Raw genomic sequence first — 21,510 nt, 5'->3', positions numbered from 1 at the left:
AAAACTGGGAACATCTCATGGAGATGATAAAAGATTCAGGGGTTCCGGATGAGATTCGACTTGTCATCCCTTGGTTGCTCTGGCACATATGGAAATACAGGAATGTTGTGGTCTTTCAGGATAAACAGGGTGATGTCCATGAACTCGTTACAAAATCATTTCAAGCCGCTTTGCAGTGGAAAGAGGCCCAGATGAGTGAGGAGCAGTTGGTAGCTTCATGGAGTAGAAAGGGTGAGATCATAGAGCGTAGGTGGTGAAGTGTAATATTGCACTTTCGTGGGTAAATTCCTCCTCTATGTTTGGTGGGGCGTGGATTGTAAGAGATGAGTATGGGCAAGTGCTTTTCCATGCGAGAGACGCATTCTCACGTACGGACTCAGTTTGTGGTGCTGGTTTGCGTTGTGTGCTCTGGTCCATGGAAGCTCTACGGAATCTACAGTTATAGTGGGTGGTGCTGGCCATTGATAGCGCACAGGTTGCGGAGGCGATCACCAGTCCTCATGAATGGCCCCACTTCTGTTTTATGCTAGAGGAAATCCTTCATTGGTGCTCTGGTTTCGTTTATTGGGAGGTCCTTCAGGTGGGATGAGCTGCTAATCGTGTTGCTTCAGCCATTGCGAAAAGTGTGACACGGGATGGCATATTCCACTCGTACCTGGCATTAGGAGGTCCTTCTTGGCTCCAAGATCAAATTGCCGCAGATAATTGAAGGTCTTTTTGTAGGTGTCCTGCATTTCACAGTGTTTGGAGAGCTTTCTGGCTTCACTATCAAGCACTTGCAGTGCTCCGGTCCCTTATGTTTTGGGTTGTTTAGTTTTCTCATGTTGCTGTCTTTTCAAAACTTTCCTTTGTTATCAAACGATCAAAAAAAAAAATGTCTCAAAAAATGTATATATAGATTATCTTGTCAAATCCTAGGATACTGTAACTTTAACGTATCCAATTATATATTCAAAATTTGGGTGAACTTTTTGCTTCAAAGTTCAAATAGACATGATGACTCATCTGTAGAATTTTGTTTGTCGTTTCTATTTTATGATTGCAGAGTGGTTGCCGTTTTATACCAACGGAAGACAACAACATGCTGTTCCTAGTAGAACAGGGAAATAAAAGTACCTAACGATGAGGATGAGATTGTTTCGGCTTATATTGCACCGAACCATGCCACCAAGGCACCAAGAAGATCATTTTAGAAAGTTAATAGCAGATATTTCAGATCTTTATCATTAAGAATTTTTTATTCTTATGAAAATAAATTTGCAATCAAGTTGTTAAATGTTTGTATAACGTAACTGAGTGACGTGACTCCTCCGCATTTACTGATTTATTTGATCATACATTATTTAGAACCAATTATTCAATCTCATCAGGGTTCACATTGGTCCACAGTTATTATGAGAGGTCATAAATGAGATCCCCGGCCCTCATATGTAAAATGTGGTACTTCATTTACTTGGTTCATAGTTCTTTTGTTGAAGGCACAAAAGAAAGTTGGAGGCAATGGTAATCACATGCCACAAAACACAGTCGACGTCATATATTTAGACTACCTACCCAATTTATTATTTGATTCATCCACCTCATTGAGTGGTTGACACAGCAAATGAAGATATTTATAAGCTTTGGGTTAGTTGTATAGGTTGCTCCACATAGTAAATGCAAATTTTCATATCACTAAAGGCTTCAAAACTTCTCTCTATATATAGACACGATGAGTTGTATTAAAAAAATCATTCAAAGATATACATAATACTTGAGTTTAAATTTTCTTTTCTTCTTAAACTAGGAAAATGGGATTGACTGGTGTTCTTCATGTGGAGGTTGAAGTTAAGTCTCCGGCTGAAAAGTTCTGGGTAGCCCTTGGCGACGGCATCAATTTCTTTCCCAAAGCTTTCCCTAATGACTACAAAACCATTCAAGTTCTTGCTGGCGATGGGAATGCTCCTGGCTCCATTCGCCTCATTACTTATGGAGAAGGTACATTGTCTCGTTCTATATATCTTTAATTTGTAACCATTCATTACTTATGTTTCGAATAATTTCAAGAACCATAAACCTTTGTCGCACCCAAGATTGAGTACTTCATTCAAGAAGACATTTATTTTTCAAAAGACCAAGTGTGGTTCTAGATCGGAAGAGATGTATGTAATAAAGATTTTAATAAGATAGAACCATCCATATCATGCTTAATGGGCTATAAGCCTATAACTCAGCGTAGTTACACCCTAGATGATATATGTTTCACCCTCTCACCATAAAATTATTCAAAATATGTTAACTTGTTAATTTCTACTTTTACCCGTATATATAGGATCTCCACTGGTGAAGATATCGGCTGAGAGGATCGAAGAAGTGGATTTGGAGAACAAAAGCATGTCGTACAGCATCATCGGCGGCGAAATGATGGAGTACTACAAAACGTTCAAAGGAACGATCACAGTTATTCCTAAGGACGGTGGAAGCCTTCTGAAATGGTCTGGTGAGTTTGAGAAGACCAGCCATGAGATCGCTGACCCACACGTCATCAAGGACTTTGCTGTCAAGAACTTCAAAGAGATAGATGAATATCTCCTTAAGCAAAGCGCTTAAAAGTTGAATCTTTAAAATATATAAGTGTGGTTCTATCGCGGGTCTCTATATTATCTAAGTAAGAAGTTAAATAAAGTGGATCCTCTTCATGAGTTATCCTTATTTATGATTGCACGGTTTGGTTTCCGGAGTATATTATATAGACACGCCAGGTGTTTACAATATATGCCCATGAATTTTATTATATCATTACGTAGTATTTGAACAATACTAGAGAGGTTTATAAATTATAAACCATATTTTATAAGGAAAAAAAAAATAAACCACTTCTTAAAGAATGAAAAATAAAAATAAACCGTATCTTAAAAAAGTTTTTTTATTCAAATTAAATATAGGAGAAGAACAAGGTCAAAATAATAAGCTTTTTACAAAAGCCAAATTTGAAAGAAAAAAAGTCGAATCGAACAATTGAAGAGTCGTTAATGAGTAATGACTTAATGTGGTTTGAGTTTGACGGTCGAGCAGGAGCAAAGACATTCGGATCGATGGAGACGACTTGCCATCATGCATGCAATGATCAACAACATTATTTATTGCTTTGCTACTTGGACTCGGATGAAGAATCAATATTCAATTTAGTGGCTCAACATCCAGTATATCAATTCATTATTGATTTTTTAAATCATGTTTGATCTGTTTTTTTTTTTTCTTTTAAAATCTAATATAATATTTAGGCATTGAATGGCAGTAGATTTTACAATAGTTTCTAGACTTTGTTTTTCAAAAGTCTATTTTTTTCCATTCAAGTTTTTAGCCAAAATAGATTTATTTAAAAATAGTCACCATTTAAAAACCAACAACCATTCATGGTCTTAGTCCCATGTAGTAGTAGGTACATTCTAACAAATTCATTTTGCAGAAAAGCAAAGTTTTTTGCGAGAGAGATAAGAAGTGGGGACAGATATTTCATAAACGGGTCATGATCATCGCACCACCTAATGTATTGCCATTTTGAGTTAAGAGATATAGTTACATAGATAAATCACTTTTTCTAAGATAAATCACTTTTTTTTTGTTGTTAAGTTTTCATGAATTGAAAAATATCTCAAATACAACTTAAACAAATTTTGCAAAAACAAAAGATCATTAATTCAGAAAAACAATCCACAATACCATGTACTAATGAATAAATTACTCTTTTTCCAGTCTCTAGTCAATTAGAAATATTAATTTAAACTAATAAATCATATGCTTTCGAAATATCTATTTGGTATTAGTCCATATCCATATTATTTTCGAAAAATGGAGAATTCCCTAAAAGGAAGGATTCGTAATTGATTTTGCAGTATTTTAAGTTTAAAACCAATTTTAATTATTTAAATATACTGTGTATTTCATTTTTAGTTTGTTAATGGTTATTTAGTCTTATATATTGATCATTTGGTTTTCTATTGGAAAGTTGAAAAAACAAAACTTATGATATTTTGTGAATTCCCCATTGAAAATGTTCGATTACAAGCCATCAATGTGGTAGAAAAAAAAAACAAATTTGGTCTGCACAATTTATATAATCTCCCATGCATAATGATATAAATTATTTAATTAATTGTTCATTAGCAGAATGCAATGGTTTTCACCAAAGAAAAATAAAGCAGAATGCAAATTGTTATTAGCTTGGCTTTTAAGCTTTGCTCAAATTTATAAAGAATCCAGAAGATGGTGACAGTTAGCTAAAACCATAAACAGTAATAACTATTGTAAAATTTTCGTCAAACTCTTTCTATATATAAAGACCTTCATTGAGAAGATTATTATCAAACCCACATAACAAAATATACTAAGAGAAAAAAATATATATATTGAGAATGACACTAGGAGGATATATCTCTATTGAGTTTGATATCAAGTCTCCGGCGTATAGATTCTGTCAAGGTTACATGAAGATAGCGAAAACCACAAGACACCAACGTAACTATATATTTCCCATTACACATACAAAAACATATGTTAATTCATAATTCAATTAATATTTCTTGATTACAACTCTAATTGCTATATTATATGTTTTCACCAAAGTTTCGACTGAGGAGGTAGAGGTTGATCTACCTTCGGAGAAGAAAAAGGTTCGGCTAAGAATGGAGGGCTTTCAGATCTCAGAGTTGTTCAAGGCGATCACAACACCTTTCATCAGCTGTACTGTTGATCCTGAAGAGGCCAAGTCGAGAAACCCGGATAACTACAAGAAGCTCGAAGGAACCATGAGCGTCATTCACACGGAAGGTAATGACGGTGGCCGAGCATTCTGGACCGTAGAGTATGAGAAAGTTAGCGATGACATCAAGGACCCACGTTTCATCGTCGACACTACTGCAAGATACTTTCAGGCGATGGATGAGAGAATCTTTAGAACGATCTGAAATAGTCAAACAGAGTACATGCGACTTCATATATATAGTTTATATATTGATCATACAGTTTATAATAATTTATGATGATTGATACTAGTTATCGTTTAATAATGGTTGGCATTTAGCAAGGATTTGCTCTTGAAGCTTTCAAGATGCATAATTAATATATTGATCTGCATATTATTGTTGTATCGACGATATATTCTAATAAAAAGGATGATTTATTAATCCATGTTTTATTATTCGGTAAGGGACATATGTGAATTGTGCAATGTAAATTAATCGTTTATGGTTTAAGTTAATTTGGTTATGCACAAATATTTTTCCATGTAAATTCACTTTTTCAACATACTAAGTTACTAACAGTTGGTGAGAGTCATGAACACATCACACCCTAATGTATTGTCATTTTTAGTTGAGATTGATGAACACAACAATTACACAAACCCTCACCTAACAGAACAATCGTTTTTACTCACTCATCAGTTTCCTCATACTTATACTTTAAAAAAAAAAAAGGTTTTGAAGGAGATTGAAGATTCAGTAACATACTTTATGCTTAGTTCGAGTTAACAATATAGTGCATGTAATGTTTTATTAGTAATTCACTATTTGATACCATTGAGGTTTTATTTATTATTATTATTCCAGTTAATCGCTATAAGATAAAATAACTAAACAAGTTCGAAATCGGGTTGCTAAATAATATGTGACTCAATTTATGTAAGTTGAGTGACGTGTGCTTATATATTTGTATTTATTCCACAACATTCACTAGTCATGTCTTAGTTCATAACGTTCACATGGGTTGATAATCGTATACTATAAAAGACAAAAACACAAAACGCGTTTTGTGTTACATGAAGCTCATAGAGCAAGAGTCATTTAAGAAGAATTTTACTAGTGATCATATATTTCTAAAAATGTATCTCAAAGCAAAATAATTTACGTAAAGCACTTGCTTGATTGAGTTAACAATACACAAACTAGGCCGTTGAAATCAATGTGGTCTGCAAATTTTATTTCCTCCTATGTACCACATTAGTCTGCAAATCAATGTGGTCTGCAATTCAAATACTGAAGCTTTAGGTTAGTTTTAAAAAGATTCCACAGAGTGAAAAAGTTAGATGGGTGGCGTTAGGTGATTTTATTTAATGTAATTGTCATAAACCTCTGTCTTTCTATTTAACCACATTCATTATACTGAGAAGGTTATTATCAAACCCACACATAACATAGACTTCAAAAACAAAAACAAAAAATAGAGAATGGCACTAAACGAATCTACTCATGAGTTTGACATGAAGTCTCAGGCGGACGACCTGTTTAAAGATTTCATGAAAGGATTAAAAGACAATGGTAAGTCTTCAACAGTATTACATACATCTTATTAATTGATTAATCTGCTAACTATTTTTTCGACTAAACCTTTAATTTCTATGTTTCAACATAAGATAAAGTGGAGATCGAGGCTGAGGATTGGGAGAAAAGAGAAATTACGATAAATGTGACCAGCAATGATTTTTTGAGGAAGTACAAAGTAACCGTCACCATGACTCCTAGAGATGACGATGATGGCAGCCGTGTGAAATGGACCGGCAAGATCGAGAAGATTCCCGATGACATCCACGTCGATCCACACATCTCCATCAACACAAATCCCAGAACTTATGATGTTTATCGTTAGTATCCGGCAGAAGAATTGTTTAAAGCTTTCATGGAAGCAGTAAAAGATGATGGTAACTCTTCTACATTTCATACATCCCATTGATTCCTAATCACTATGTTTTCTCGATTAAATCCCTAATCACTATGTTTTCACTGTAAAAGATGAGGTGGAGATCGAGGCTGAGGATTGGACGAATAGGAAAACCACGGTAAAACTCATCTCCAGTTATATCTTGAGGAACTACAAGACGCTCAAAATAACCATCGTCGTTACGCCTTCGGAAGATGGTGATGGTAGCCACTTGAAATGGACCGTGTTCAAAAAGATTTCTGATGACAGCGATGACCCATATCTAGTCATCAACACAGCTGCTTATATCATCCAGATGATCGATGCCAAAACCCTTAAATAAAATATGTCCTAACTTGCAAGGTTCGTCTACATTGCGAAACGTCGTCTAAATAAACTGGCATACATATATTTCTTCAATAAACGTTTGGTATTTTGGGGATGTATGGACTCGATCGTATAGCTATATTATAATGAATATCTATTGGCATATTATTGTTGGACCGAATGATTATAATTTTTCACAACTGGGTGAGCTAATTGGCGCGGCTTATGCAACTTGTTTGCTTAATAAAGATATATTCTCATGTTCTCCTTTACCTTAAAAAATTATGGAGAAGGCAACTTAACCTAACCAAGTTAGCTACTTATTGTAAATATTTATCGTTGGTCCCTCTTGACAAAAAAAAAAAAATTAAATTTAAAAAACAGCACTAATTGATGTATCAAAATAAAACTAGGCTTTTTTACGGAAAGGTTTGTAGAGGCAAGTCATGTATACTAGAAATTATGAATATTTTTTTTAATAGAAGATATATACATTAATATTTAGTAATGGTTAAGATCCAAAAATTTTATTCGAAATCTAAAACAAAAGTCTCAATATAAACTATTCAATTTAACATTCTATAGATCTCTTCAAGGATTGTTTATCGTATGTATAGTTTTTATTTGTTAGAAATTCCTTAAAATGCCAATTTATATGATATCCAAAACTACCAAAACACCTCCACAATTTTCAAAACTACCACAAAAAATTTGAATTAGTAAGAGTTGGTCAAAGTTCAATAAGAGTTCAAAAGTATAAAGAGCTTTAGTATTTTATTTTAATAGAAAAATGATCTAGAGAACAAGGTAAGGTGAAAGAACCATGGTCTTCTAGCTTTTTTGGGATAATCATCTTCTGAATAACAGCCTTGCATTCATGAATAACCCCACCTATGTCATGCACTACCCTCTCATCTTCCAGAGCCTTAGCTTGAGCTCCTTTAGCTATCTCCTCCTTCTCTTTGGTATTTTCTGTTACCAAATCAGTTAAAAACTTTTGATATTGAGGCACAAGTGCAAATGCATCAAGCAAAGGCATCCTAAATTCAATCTCCTTGACTTGTTTTCGAACATAGCTTTATACTTCTCAGTAAGCTGCTTCTTAAACCTCACTGGGAATGGTAGAGGTGGCTTGTATGGTGGAGGAATGAATCTCACATGTTTATCCTTAGGAGCAGCGGGTTATTTAGTAGCTTCAAGATCAGATTGATTGGCTAACTTAATTGGATCCTTGAGCACTTCGACAAGATCCTTTATCTGAACTTCATATTGAAGAAAATCCTCCCCATCTAAACTCTCATTGTCCTCAGTGAGCTGTACATCTACAACTTGGGAGGTGATGGCATGGATAGTAGCATAGTCGTTGGGGTTTTGAACTGCTTTTCCAGGTAGTTGGCCAGTTGTTGGGGTAGAAGTAGAAACAGTCTTGCCTTCCATATACTTCATCTTGGAGTTAAGAGTTTCAAACTTGACATTCAGATCATTGTAAGAACATTCCATCCGCTGACTGAGTTCATCAAACTTCTTAGCAGTATCCAGAGAACAACTAGCATGACCTTGAAGAAGTTGTTGCATCATGTACTTCATTTCTTGATCTGGAGCTTGAGTAGGTTGAACTTGTTGAGGTGAAAATCCTGGTGGTGGTCTGGAAGGAGCTTGATAACCTTGTTGGAACTGTTGCTTAGGCATGAATCCTTGATTGTAAGGAACAAAAGGTTTTTGCGGACCTTGTTGTTGCTGCTGAGGAGGGTACACCTGATCTTGTGGATTTGCAACATTTGTGCTCCGGTAAGACAAATTGGGGTTCATCTTGTAGGGGTTGTAACATTTGTTGTATCCACCCTGATTCTGAACATAGCTGATCTCCTCAGTCTGCTCGTCCTCCCCATCTGGAACTTGGAAAAGGTCATCCTCAGATACGAAGTGGACGCTCCTCTGCTGGCTTAGCAAGATACAGTCAAGCTTCTCATTGACATTTTTGAGGTCCTTCTTGTATTTCTCTTCAGACCCAGCGTCGCCGCGAACTGTGCGGTCATAGTCCTCATTGTAGTTGCCGTCAGACTGAGCGAGATTCTCAACCAGTTGCCATCCTTCATCAACCTCTTTGTTCAGGAAATTACCGTTAGAAGCAGTGTCAAGCAGCATACGTATCTTTGGTAGTACACCACAGTAGAGAGTGCTCAGCAGTGACTCGTTGCTGAAACCATGGTGTGGACACTGGCTGTGGTAACCCTTGAAACGCTCTCAGGCTTCACAGAATGATTCTGAGCTCTTCTGAGTAAAGCTACAAATCTCATTCCTGAGACGGGCTGTTCTGGAGTTGGAGAAGAACTTGGCCAAGAATGCTTTCTAGCAACCATCCCAAGTTGTGATTGATCCCTTGGGAAGGTTTTTCTCCCATTGATGAGCTTTGTCTCCCAACGAGAATGGGAAGAGGCGCAACTTGTAACCATCCTCACTCACGTCGTTGATCTTGGTGAGACTGCACAGACGGTCGAACTCGTCCAAGTGGTTGAGTGGATCCTCCATAGGCAACCCGTGAAACTTGTTTCCTTGGATCATGGAGATCAGACCACTCTTGATTTCGAAGTTGTTGTTCTGCACGGCGGGAGGGACGATTCCATCACGCTGGGTATGAGTGTTTGGTGCATCCCCAACACCAATGTTTCGCGGTCCCGAATGTGGTCCATTCGGTTGTTCCATTGTGACGGGTGCGGGATGATCAGTGAGTTGACGAGCTTATCGTGGTCTTTGTAACTGGTTGATATCGTCGATAGCAGGAAGGAGGTTCTGATGGCCTCTTGATCTGGTGTGCATGCAACGTTGCAATCAACAGGTTCCTGGGATGCAAAACAAACAAGCAGACAACCAAAACAAGTTAGTACTCAGAATGATATGTGTAATAGAACTTAATCTTGCAAAACTTGAAATCTTAAATGTAGCAAAACGAATCCCAAACGGCAACGGCACCAAATTGATACTAGGATTTTGTGTGTCTATCCTAGCACGTTCAATTAACCTTATGCAGTTGTAATACTTAAGGTGTCAATCCAGTTGGGAAACTTTACTAACAATTAAGATGCAATCAAGATTTCACAAGTCAAGCCAATTTAAAGAGAGTGTTTTTATCTAACAATCCTAGAATGATCAGAATGCAAAACGGAAATGTGTTCTAGAACTGGAAATGTGAATGTATGACAAGAAGCAAAAATGAATGAAAACAGAAACGAGTCTAAGCATGGACTAAACAACAAGGATCGAAACAGTCTCAGGAATGCAATAAAAATCAGAAAGAAAGAAGTCCTAAGGATGGGGGTAATTGATGTCGGTGGAGTATCCTAGTCTATAGAGTGTTTAACATGCCACAAGCAAACTATCCCTAAACAATAAACATCACTTCTTAGCTAATCCAATCTCTTGACAAAAGCTACTTAAACTCAACCACTTCCAAACCTAGCTCTCGGTAGAGAAACATGATCAAGCATGGCATGAAAAACAAGTTCATTCACGTCAACAAACATCCTAGACAACTAATCTCTTAGGCTAGGAACGTAAGTCTCTGGCACTAGTTGGTCAGACATTTCATCAAACACCTTTTGGGTGTGGAAATGTCTAAGACCTAGTTGCAATTGATCAGAGAGAAACTAGTATTTCTAACTCTAGTCCAGAAGGGATCATACAAATCAAAGCTTAAACACCCTACATCCTAAGATCCTCCACCTAATCTATCCCATCCTCAAGAACTACCACACTACTCAGATCCGAAAATCATCATCAAGGATGCAAACCCAGAAAACATTGAAAGAAGCATTCTTAGATAGGTAAAAATGAGATGAACAACTTGTAAAAGAAATCAAATGCAAATACTCAATAAACTCCAAGATGTCGGATTACAAAGTCTCAGAACGTATATGGTGGCTAGGTAAAACCTTTAGGAAAAGAACAAAATGAAAACGAGATAAAAAATAAGATGTCTCAGCAAAGACTTAACAAAGTATTTATATATAGTAGTCCAACATAGAAAGCCCTAAAACTTAAAACAACAAAGTAAAGCGTCGGTTCGGTAATCTCCTGAAGCGTGTGAAACAAAACGTCTTTCTTCTTGACATGTGTGATCGAGTCCGTGCGCGTCGAATGGAATGCAATGTCATCATGGCTCGGACGGACGCTGGGGAGCATGGCTCGGACGGACGCGCTAGGGAGCATGGCTCGGACAGACGCGCTGGGGAGCATGGCTCGATTGGACGCGCTGGGGAGCATGGCTCGGACGGATGCGCTGGGGAGCATGGCTCGATCGGATGCGCTTCCAACATCTCCTCAATACCTGAAATACTCCAAAATGCACAATGTATGCAAGGATGATGCAAAAACTACCTAGACATGCAAAATGCAAAGAAAAGACTAGAAAATGATGCAAACCAATGAGTTATCCTAGCTAAATTAATGATAAATATCTGCTAAGGAGAGACAAAATATAGACATATCAGTAATACTCAGTTTTTTCATGCTTCTGCAAAGTCAAGATATGCAAAAAACAGAATGATCTCCATTCTTGATGGTCAAGGAAATTTATGTCGGGGGGACAAAGAGATTGGTGAGCATGCGCAAGAGTTTTTTACTCAAGTTTACTCTACCAATGATCACCATGTCACCCCTGAAGAATTTGCTGATTTCACCCCAACTATAACCAATGACATTAATGTCAGTTTAACGAGAGACTTCAGTGATAGAGAAATATATGATGCAGTATGTCTAATAGGGGATGATAGAGGACCTGGTCCAGATGGACTTACAGCACGTTTTTACAAGCAGTGTTGGGACACGGTAGGACACCATGTAATTCAGGAAGTAAAGTCTTTCTTCAGAACTGCAACATTGAAACCGAGTATCAATCACACAAATATTTGTATGATTCCGAAGATAGAGAATCCAAAGACTCTTTCTGACTGATATATCATGATTTTTGTGGTTTTTAACCATGATATAAGGAGTCTTTTAGAGTCTTTTGATGTGTTTTTAGGTTCTTTGAGAGTCTTTACAGGTTTTCTAGGATTTTGGCATGGATGGAGCAAAGTAGAGCAATTTGGATCATTTTGGAGCATAAATCTTAAAGAATCAATTTGGACTCGGATCAAAGAAATGGCATCGATCGACACCACTTAGGAGCATCGATCGACACCCTCTTCAGCCGATGAAGAATCACAAATTTGGAAGTTTTAGAAAGTTGCCCGAAGTTTTCCATATTTGCAACACAAGTCCCTGACGTGTTTTAGGACATATAAATAGTATTTTTTGGGTTTTGCAAACTTTTAAGTTATTTTCTAATAAGTATTATTTTTCTGGAGCCCTGTGAGATTTTGAGAGCTTTGGAGAGAGAGAACTGCTTTGAGAGAAGAATATTTGAACTCCCTTTTACTCTTTTAATTTCAATTGCTTATTATTCAGAATTATGTCTTGTTCTTCATTAAATATGTCTGAGTAGTTTGCTTGTTAGGTTTAGGGTTTTTCACAGGGATTTTATGGTTTATTAGATCTGTTTATTTTGGATTCATTATCTTTCTAGATCTTAATCATAGGTTGTTCTTAATGCTAGATCTTTGATTAGTCATATGGATTTAGATCTTAGGATTATTAATTGATATGAGAATATAATTGATTTTCCTGATAAAACATTTTGATGAGCAAAATTATTTCTTGCAAAGAGATTTGATTTAGTAATTTTGTGAACTTATCTAAACCTGTTTTTAAAGCTGATTTTTAACCTAGAATTTTACAAAGAGATTTGGATTTTCTGGTTTTAAATTTAGATAATATTTGCAGTGAAAACTGATTTTTTTGACGAAAGAGTTTAGAGTTCTAGATCTGTTCTTAATTGCTTGAATCCTAATTATTTCTTGATTTAATAATTTGTAATTTCCTGAGAAATTCCCAAGGCCTAGCTTTTTGATCTTCTGAATTTACAACAGTTTAATTTAATATTTTGCATTGATTTTCTTAATTTAAATTATCTTGTTTAGCGTAATTCATAAAACTCTATAATTTATTGTGTAGACTTGAGTCCTTGTGGAATTCGACCCCCAAGTACTGCAGTGACCTCTTAATTTGAGAGAGTAGCTCTAGGGATTAATTTGAGCTTATCACTGACTATCGACCAATAGCTTTTTGCAATGTCCTATACAAAATAATTTCCAAATGTTTGGTCCAGCGTTTAAAACCACACCTAAATGGCATTGTTTCTGAATCACAAGCTGCTTTCATCCTGGGACGCATCATACAGGACAATATCATGATAGCTCATGAATTGATGCATTCACTGAAAGTTCGAAAACGAGTTTCACAAACCTATATGGCAGTAAAGACGGATGTTAGAAAAGCATACGATCGTGTTGAGTGGAATTTTTTACAAACAATTTTGCAGCTATTTGGCTTTTGCGATCAATGGATAGCTTGGATAATGGCAACAGTTAAATCGGTAAACTACTATGTTCTAATAAATGGTGTTCCTTATGGCAAGATTAGACCAGAACGAGGAATAAGGCAGGGTGACCCCCTATCACCATACCTATTTATACTCTGTTCTAACATTTTAAGCCATTTAATCACTTCAAGTGCAAAAGATGGAGATATAAAAGGAATCAATATGAAATGGTGTACCAAGAATCACTCATCTACAATTTGCGGATGATTCACTATTCTTTTGTCAAGCCAATAGACGGAATTGTCAAGCCTTAAGGGATGTTTTTGATGTGTATGAATATTATTCAGGTCAGCAAATAAACCCATCAAAATCAGTCATCACTTTTGGATCTCGAGTATATGGTGCAACTCAGGATAGACTAAAGGCTCTACTAAGTATACCAAATCATGGTGGAGGAGGAAAATACTTAGGTCTTCCTGAACAGTTTGGGAGAAAAAAGAAAGAAATGTTCACTTATATTATAGACCGAGTGAGAAGGAGAACGTCTCATTGGAGTGTCAAATCCTTATCTCCCGCAGGGAAAGAGATAATGATGAAATCAGTTGCAGTCTCCATGCCCGTATATGCTATGTCGTGTTTTAAATTACCAAAAGGAGTCACTTCAGACATAGAAACTTTACTAATGAATTTTTGGTGGGAACGAAAAGCTAATCAGAGAGGTGTTCCTTGGATATCATGGAGCAGACTAAAATACTCAAAAAAGGAAGGTGGACTAGGTTTCAGAGATTTAGAAAAGTTCAATGATGCTATGTTGGCCAAACAAGCGTGGAGACTTTTGAAATTTCCTAATTCTCTCTTTGGTAGAGTCATGAAAGCACGTTATTATTCAGATGGCCAGATTTTGGATGCAAAAGAACGAAAAAAATCAATCTTATGGATGGTTTTCTTTACTAAATGGACTGGACTTGATAAAGAAAGGCACTCGTTTTTTGATTGGAAATGGTAAGATGATTCGCTTGGGTATAGATAATGTCTTGGAGAGTATGCCATCCCGAGAGGTAAGAACAATTGATCCTAACTGCAACCTGACCTTAGATGTGTTGATAAAAAAGACGGGAAGTTATCGTACTTGGGATACACAACAAGTAGACACCATTGTGAACCCGGCTGATTGTGCAGATATCAAAAGTGTATATATCTCAGGTTGAAACAGAGGACAGATTAATCTAGAACTATACACTCTCTGGAGAATACACAGTAAAATCAGGTTACTGGTTTCTTACTCATAACCCTTTTGACCCAAATCCTGTACCAAATATTCCTCATGGTTAGATTGAATTAAAGAACAGAATTTGGAAATTACAAATATTACCAAAAATCAAACACTTCTTATGGAGGGTTCTCTCTAGAGCTTTACCAACAACAACCCGCTTACGTACTAGAGGTATGTGCATTCCTGCTATCTGTCCAAGATGTAACCACGAGGATGAGACCATTCTCCATGCCTTGTTCACATGTCCTTTTGCACGAATGGTTTGGAATATGTCGGGCATTTCAACACAATACATCAGTCAATTGCATACGGATGTGGAACTTTCTATTCAAACGATTCTTAATATACAGACACATGAAAATAACACTCATGACTCCCTCTTGCCCTTCTGGATATTGTGGCGGATATAGAAAGCTAGGAATTTACTAGTCTTTGAAGGATTTTGGGAAGGACCTACAGTCACGATTTTAAAAGCTCACGTTGATACAAGAGACTGGATTAATAACCCTTTACTCTTTGGAAGTCCCAATTGCAACAATTTGATGCCAAACATACTTTCTTGGTCACCTCCTATTTTCCCGATGATAAAATGTAACTTTGATGCAGCTTTTAATAGTCATAGTCATGTTTCAACAGGCGGATGGATAATCAGAAACCATCAGGGGGATCCTCTGGTTTGGGGAGCATCAAAATTACTACCTTCCAATTCAGCTTTAGAAGCAGAAGCAAAAGCTCTTTTACTGGCCCTCCGACATACTTGGATTCGGGGTTATACTTCGGCAATCTTTGAAGGTGATTATGAGACACTTGTAAAGCTAGTCAACGGACAAAAGAAAAATGCTTCTATTTCAAACTTGCTACGAGACATACAGTTTTAGAGATCAAAATTTCAATTATGTGATTGTATATTTATAAAGAGATCATCTAATTCAGCTGCTCATTCTTTAGCAAACTTTGGTTGACAGGATGTTGAATACTTTGTCGAATCTGTAACAAAGCCTATTTGGCTATTACAACAACTTTGTAATGTTTAAGTTTAAATCAATATATTATCCTTGAGAAAAAAAAAAAGCAGATGCAATAAATTAGCACCACAGAGAAAAATATTCTTCCGCGTAGATATCCATTCTACTTTAACAGACTCATTTGTCATTACGAGCAAATACCAATTAGTGAGTAGTAAAGTAATATACTTTTAACAGACTCGTTAGTCATTATGAGCAAATACCAATTAGTGAGTAATAAAGTAATATACTTTAACAGACTCGTTAGTCTATTCAATGAATATTCTCGTTAACAGACTCATTAGACTCGTTAGTCAGACTCAAGCATTGTACATAATGAATTTCCTTTATTACATTATGAAGAAATACCAATTAGTGAGTCTAACGAGTCTGTTACTCACCGCACACTCAAGCATTGTCTTTAATCTCATATCCAACGAAGCAATCACATTTGTTTAGGCTCATACAGTAATTATCGTAGTTACTCTTCAAAAATTTTGAGAAACCTTTATAAATTTTGTTTTTTAAAAAAAATTTGTGCTTAGAAATATATTTTTTTTGTTAGTTATTTTAATTTTATTTCATTAGTCTTTTAAATTTTTCATGTGAAACTATTGGAAATTAAAAAAACCAAAGAAAAACACTAAAAACGTGATAGTTTTTTAAAAAAATCTCCATTTTTCTTTTCCAAAAAATATCCCCTTAAAAAAGGTTCGTTTATAAGGCATCAACTAGGCAAAGAAAGCTCCCATATACAATACTAGAAAGTTACCCACGCGATGCATGGGTTAAAAAATCAAATATTTTGTATGTAAAATAGTATTTTCATTAAATTATATATGAAATGTAAATGATATTATTTAAATATGCCTTGAAAAGAATTTAAATACTGTATATACATTTATAAGTTTATAATTATGAAGTGGGCTAATAGAAGGACAAATTTCACAAAATGCATAGAAATAAGTTTTGGTTTTAAATTTAGCACATCATTTCTAAAATTCTAAAAATACTAAAATAGCATAATGCTTTTAATCTTATACTCTAAATACTAAATCATATCTCTTCAAAATTATACCGTAAATGTAAAATAGAAAATTCAAACAAAAAAAATATAGATAACTATTGGAAAGGGTGTAAGGTTTTTTTAGCATAATAACGGATGTAATAAGGGTTACAGGAAAATAGACATGAGGTATGATTGGTAACTCAAAAAATACCAATGCGATATAAAAGTAGTCTTGCTTTTGTACAGGTTAATCTACTTGTTAATTTATACTACTTTTAACGATTAACATATATCTACGTATATTTACGATAAATTATTTATTTCAGTATCATTATTTATCTAGAACCTTATGCATGCATATATATCGATCATTCATACAGTTTATGGTAATTTATGATGATAGTCATTGTTCAAGTAAGAAATTCATCTCCACCGTTTACAAAATATTAAATAAAAGTAAATATGGACCTATCCAATTTGGTTGTTTTGTTATCTAAATTAAAAGTACATTGTTTCACTCTATCTTAATTTGTAACCATTCATTACTCATGATTCGAATAATTTCCTAAATGGCAAAATTGAATGGACAGAGAACAATAAATGTGGTCGCACTCAATCAGATTAAGTACTTCATTCGAGAAGACATTTATTTTTCAAAAAACCAAGTGTGGAAGAAATGTATATATCAAAGACTTTAATAAGATAACCATCCATGTCATGTCCCTTAATGGGCTATTATGTACTATCCCGCGGAAAACCGCGGACTGAACTTTTTTTTATAAAAATTTGTAATAATTTATTTTGTTATTATGTTATTTATAATGGTTTGTGATTAAAAATTTGTTGCTTATATGATAATTTTTGTATTTTAAAAATGTTTGTTGAAAACCTGTCAATAAAACATTTGCATGTAATGAATAAAATTATTTAAACCTTTGTGAAATCTTTGCTATAGTTATGAAGTAAGTAAAAAAATATAACTAACATGTAAAAAAAAAATTATCTGTTAGTTTTTTTTAAGTACAAATTACAGTAGTTTTGATTCTAACAGATTTTTGTTTATTTTTCTACAATTTATTTTATTTGATGTTTCCTCTATTTTCGTTTTTTTAATTAAAAATATTTATTTAATTAATTATTTAATCTTACTTAAGTTTTTCTAATGGCAATTGAATGTAATTTTTTACACATTTTAAGGTTAGTTTTATATTTGTACTTCTCAATTAATATAGTACGATAATTTAGCGTAGTTAAACCCTAGATGATCTATGTTTCACTCTCTCACCATAAAATTATTCAAAATATGTTAACCATGTTAATTTCTACTTTTACCTGTATATATAGGATCTCCACTGGTGAAGATATCGGATGAGAGGATCGAAGCAGTGGATTTGGAGAACAAAAGCATGTTGTACAGCATCATCGGTGGCAAAATGATGGAGTACTACAAAACATTCGAAGGAACCATCACAGTTATTCCTAAGGACGGTGGAAGCCTTCTGAAATGGTATGAGATCGCTGACCCACATGTCATCAAGGACTTTGCTGTCAAGAACTTCAAAGAGATAGACGAATATCTCCTTAAGCAAAGCACTTAAAAGTTGAATCTTTAAGATATATAAGTGTGGGTCTCTATAAAACTTATCTAAGTACAAAGTTTAATAAAATGGATCCTCATGAGTTATCCTTATTTATGATTGTTGAGTTTGGTTTTCGGAGTATATTATATAGAGACAGGTCACGTATTTACAATATATGCCCATGAATATTATTATATCAGTACGTAGTATTTGAACGATACTTTATAAATTATAAACCGTATTTTATAAGAAAAATAAGTAAACCGCTTCCTCAACAAAGAAAAATAAAAAATAAACCGTAACTAATTAATGTATATATTAAAGACTTTAATAAGAAAACCATCCATGTCATGTCCCTTAATGATCTATGTTTCACTCTCTCACCATAAAATTATTCAAAATATGTTAACCATGTTAATTTCTACTTTTACCCGTATATATAGGATTTCCACTGGATGAGAGGATCGAAGCAGTTGATTTGGAGAACAAAAGTATGTTGCACAGCATCATCGGTGGCGAAATGATGGAGTACTACAAAACATTCGAAGGAACCACATCACAGTTATTCCTAAGGACGGTGGAAGCCTTCTGAAATGGTCTGGTGAGTTTGAGAAGACCAGCCATGAGATCGCTGACCCACACGTCATCAAGGACTTTGCTGTCAAGAACTTCAAAGAGATAGACGAATATCTCCTTAAGCAAAGCGCTTAAAAGTTGAATCTTTAAAATATATAAGTGTGGGTCTCTATAAAACTTATCTAAGTAAAAAAGTTAAATAAAATGGATCCTCATCATGAGTCTCTATAAAAGTTACCTAAGTAATGACTTATTAATGTGGTTTGAGTTTGACGGTCGAGCACGAGCAAAGACATTCGGATCGATGGAGACGAGACGACTTGCCACTAGTAAAATTGTATTGTATAGTTACGAAAAATTATGTAGATATAATACGTTTTGCGTAGCTAAATAAATTTTGTTACAGTTTTGAGACAAAAAAAAATTGCAACTATTTGGTCGTCGCAAAATTCTTCTTTATGATAAATTGTCGCAAATTGCCACAAATTAGATACAAATTAATATGTCACAAGTTGCTACTAATTATTACATTTATCTACCACCATTTGTTACAATTTGCGCCAGACACATTAGTAGGGACTATATACAAAAAGCCACAAAATTTTGGTGACTAATATACTCACAACAAGCTACACAGTTACTTGTTATAAACATTTACATTTATTCTGTCAAATTGTACACCTATTATAACAATAATCAATTGATAGATTTCTAAAGATCTAAAGCCAACAAAAAAATCATAAATTACATTTTTTTTCCATTTAAAGAAAAGCATACAAAGTGAACACATTACAAACATGAACTCTAGAAGAAAACATGTAACCATCAAACCAAGTCATAAAAAAACACAAAATCATGTCCTAAACTTATCATTCCCACATTCCTCTGATGGCCAACTGCAAATGCCATGAAGTTATACTCTTCACTTTTAGATCTTTGCTAGTGTTTCTAGCTAACTCAAGAACCTCTGCAGTCAAGTACTCGAGGATTGAAGCAGCAGACGGCAGCGGTGACACCAACTCTACCATGTGCACTTGAGTTGCCTGTGAATACCACCCACTGGAAACTGAAACAAACTGAACTTGACCTGCAGATATTTTCAAAACTTTAGCCTCTAGTAATAGGAACAATATCACTAGAAATTTGACCAACAACTAAACAAGTAAACATCAAGAACATCAGACCGCATTAAGATAAGTTAGTTACCTTTCTTGCAGCCATCAATACTCACCATCTCCAGTTATCGAGAAACTCAGTCTCACCACAATACTTAAGGACGACTTACAGTCCCAAAAGTAGCAACTTCCTACACCCAAAAACATTTCTAAGAACTGGTGTGTCTTTAGGTTACATCATTCACAAAAATCATATGTCGAATGAAATTCAAACTGGTGTGCTTAGAAGAGGAAATGGACATTACAAATAAGAGACTAGAAAGTTAATAATTTTGTGACTGATTCCAGCTTTTATGACAGTGGAGCTGCTCATAAACGCACCTGGGATGTTCTGTCTTCTCTTAACGCATGTGAGAGAGGCTTAGACTCTTCCCGTGGTTCCTGAGAGAGAAACGGATATCTCTTCAAATTTAGCAGCTAAAAACAAACAAGCACAGCTAAACTACAAAGCTTTAGCAGACCTGCAAATTGTTCTTACTTGCCAATTTAAGAAAAGTTTAACAAGGACCAAAAATGAATGTTTAATTTACCTCTTCTCGTTAAAATCAGATACACTATTTGCAACAAGGAACAATTATGAATGTTCTGTTTCAACATCCAATGAATTCAGATTATCAGCTATTAGACACACATGATTTGATGACAATTTCAATATGAGATTGGAGATCGAGATAAAAGGGATAGGAAATCGAGAAGACAAACAAACCAAAAGTCAACCTCTCAAAAATAGCAAAACACAGAATCTTAAAACAGAAGGACAAAAAATAAACCTAAGTTTGCTGTCTCTATTCCTAATTCACCCGATAGGAAGAAACAAAATCAAAAGATATGATAACTAACATATAATTAAGTCATTTATAAGCTGAATTTGTGAGGGATTAAACCAAATACTCTAAGCAGAACATAATCCAAACCCCATAACAAAATTCACAAATCTAGCACAATTCAAAAAAAAAAAGATTAAAAAACACCAAATTTAAACCCTAAATTAACCCCTATCAGATTAAAACCCCACGAACAGAATTCACCATCGCAAGAGAGAAAGAGGCTTACCCAAAACGAGAGACATTGCCACATTGAATTCATTTAGGCTTGTTGAAACCACGAAGAGAATGAATCTTCAATTCTAGTCTTATAGGCAAGATATGCATGTAGATTCGATTGAAGGTGATTTAGGGTTTGGGTGAGCTGGGTCGAATGAAAGAGAGAAGGAGGAGGTGGACGAGTAGTATGAGGTTGGGGGAGCTCGGTTCAGCCATAGCGGCGACGACGGTGGAAGAGTAGGTCAGACATCAACGATAGAGAGGAGAAGAGATCTGCAAAGTTTTTTTTTACGGGTCTAAACTTTTTTTTTATATATAATATCTGTCTCCAAACAGTATAATAAAGGGAAGTGTTACTTTTTTTTTCTAAGTGTTGGTTCTTCAGTTTCCAAACAACTTTTGCTATCAATTTGCTACATTTAAGTTGTGT

General features: G+C 35.0%; 2 protein-coding genes, 2 long non-coding RNA genes and 1 other non-coding gene across 7 annotated transcripts; 4 read left to right on the top strand and 1 right to left on the bottom strand.

Moving 5' to 3' along the window:
- The first annotated feature begins 1,729 nt into the window (after positions 1 to 1,729).
- LOC104776526 (MLP-like protein 423) lies at positions 1,730 to 2,695 on the top strand. The gene is made up of 2 exons (XM_010461869.3): positions 1,730 to 1,977; positions 2,312 to 2,695. Exons 1-2 carry the CDS (start codon positions 1,791 to 1,793, stop codon positions 2,587 to 2,589), a joined length of 465 nt encoding a protein of 154 aa, XP_010460171.1. The 5' UTR covers positions 1,730 to 1,790; the 3' UTR covers positions 2,590 to 2,695.
- Positions 2,696 to 4,337: 1,642 nt separating this feature from the next.
- On the top strand, positions 4,338 to 5,165 carry LOC104741092 (uncharacterized protein At1g24010-like). The gene is made up of 2 exons (XM_010461870.3): positions 4,338 to 4,497; positions 4,606 to 5,165. The coding sequence occupies exons 1-2, from the start codon at positions 4,395 to 4,397 to the stop codon at positions 4,944 to 4,946; spliced, it is 444 nt and encodes a 147-aa protein (XP_010460172.1). The 5' UTR covers positions 4,338 to 4,394; the 3' UTR covers positions 4,947 to 5,165.
- Positions 5,166 to 5,982: 817 nt separating this feature from the next.
- LOC104741093 (uncharacterized) lies at positions 5,983 to 7,170 on the top strand. The gene is made up of 3 exons (XR_760276.3): positions 5,983 to 6,296; positions 6,392 to 6,676; positions 6,768 to 7,170. It is a non-coding gene; the product is annotated as an uncharacterized LOC104741093 (long non-coding RNA).
- A 2,032-nt stretch (positions 7,171 to 9,202) lies between these two features.
- LOC147928038 (small nucleolar RNA R71) lies at positions 9,203 to 9,309 on the top strand. Its single transcript, XR_015581077.1, has one exon. It is a non-coding gene; the product is annotated as a small nucleolar RNA R71 (small nucleolar RNA).
- A 10,288-nt stretch (positions 9,310 to 19,597) lies between these two features.
- LOC147928037 (uncharacterized) lies at positions 19,598 to 21,474 on the bottom strand. 3 transcript variants are annotated; one of them, XR_015580996.1, is made up of 4 exons: positions 21,091 to 21,474; positions 20,359 to 20,418; positions 20,069 to 20,168; positions 19,598 to 19,949 (listed from the first exon to the last, which is right to left on the bottom strand). It is a non-coding gene; the product is annotated as an uncharacterized LOC147928037 (long non-coding RNA). The 3 variants fall into 3 exon arrangements; XR_015580997.1 differs by having other exon boundaries at positions 20,069 to 20,193; positions 21,091 to 21,463; XR_015580998.1 differs by having other exon boundaries at positions 20,069 to 20,186; positions 21,091 to 21,414.
- Positions 21,475 to 21,510: the final 36 nt, after the last annotated feature.

The sequence above is a fragment of the Camelina sativa genome, chromosome 14, assembly GCF_030686135.1.
Source record: "Camelina sativa cultivar CO46 ecotype springtype chromosome 14, ASM3068613v1".
Classification (NCBI taxonomy): Eukaryota; Viridiplantae; Streptophyta; class Magnoliopsida; order Brassicales; family Brassicaceae; genus Camelina; species Camelina sativa.
The sequence above is the reverse complement of the archived record's forward strand: the minus strand, read 5'-3'. Positions and strand labels throughout refer to the sequence as shown.

Excerpts from the sequence above, each read along its gene's own strand:
- LOC104741092 (XM_010461870.3), top strand. The coding sequence starts at position 4,395 with ATGACACTAGGAGGATATATCTCTATTGAGTTTGATATCAAGTCTCCG. Across the intron at positions 4,498-4,605 it reads GAAAACCACAAGACACCAAC|TTTCGACTGAGGAGGTAGAG; the intron begins GTAACTATATAT and ends TTTTCACCAAAG.
- LOC104776526 (XM_010461869.3), top strand. The coding sequence starts at position 1,791 with ATGGGATTGACTGGTGTTCTTCATGTGGAGGTTGAAGTTAAGTCTCCG. Across the intron at positions 1,978-2,311 it reads CCTCATTACTTATGGAGAAG|GATCTCCACTGGTGAAGATA; the intron begins GTACATTGTCTC and ends CCGTATATATAG.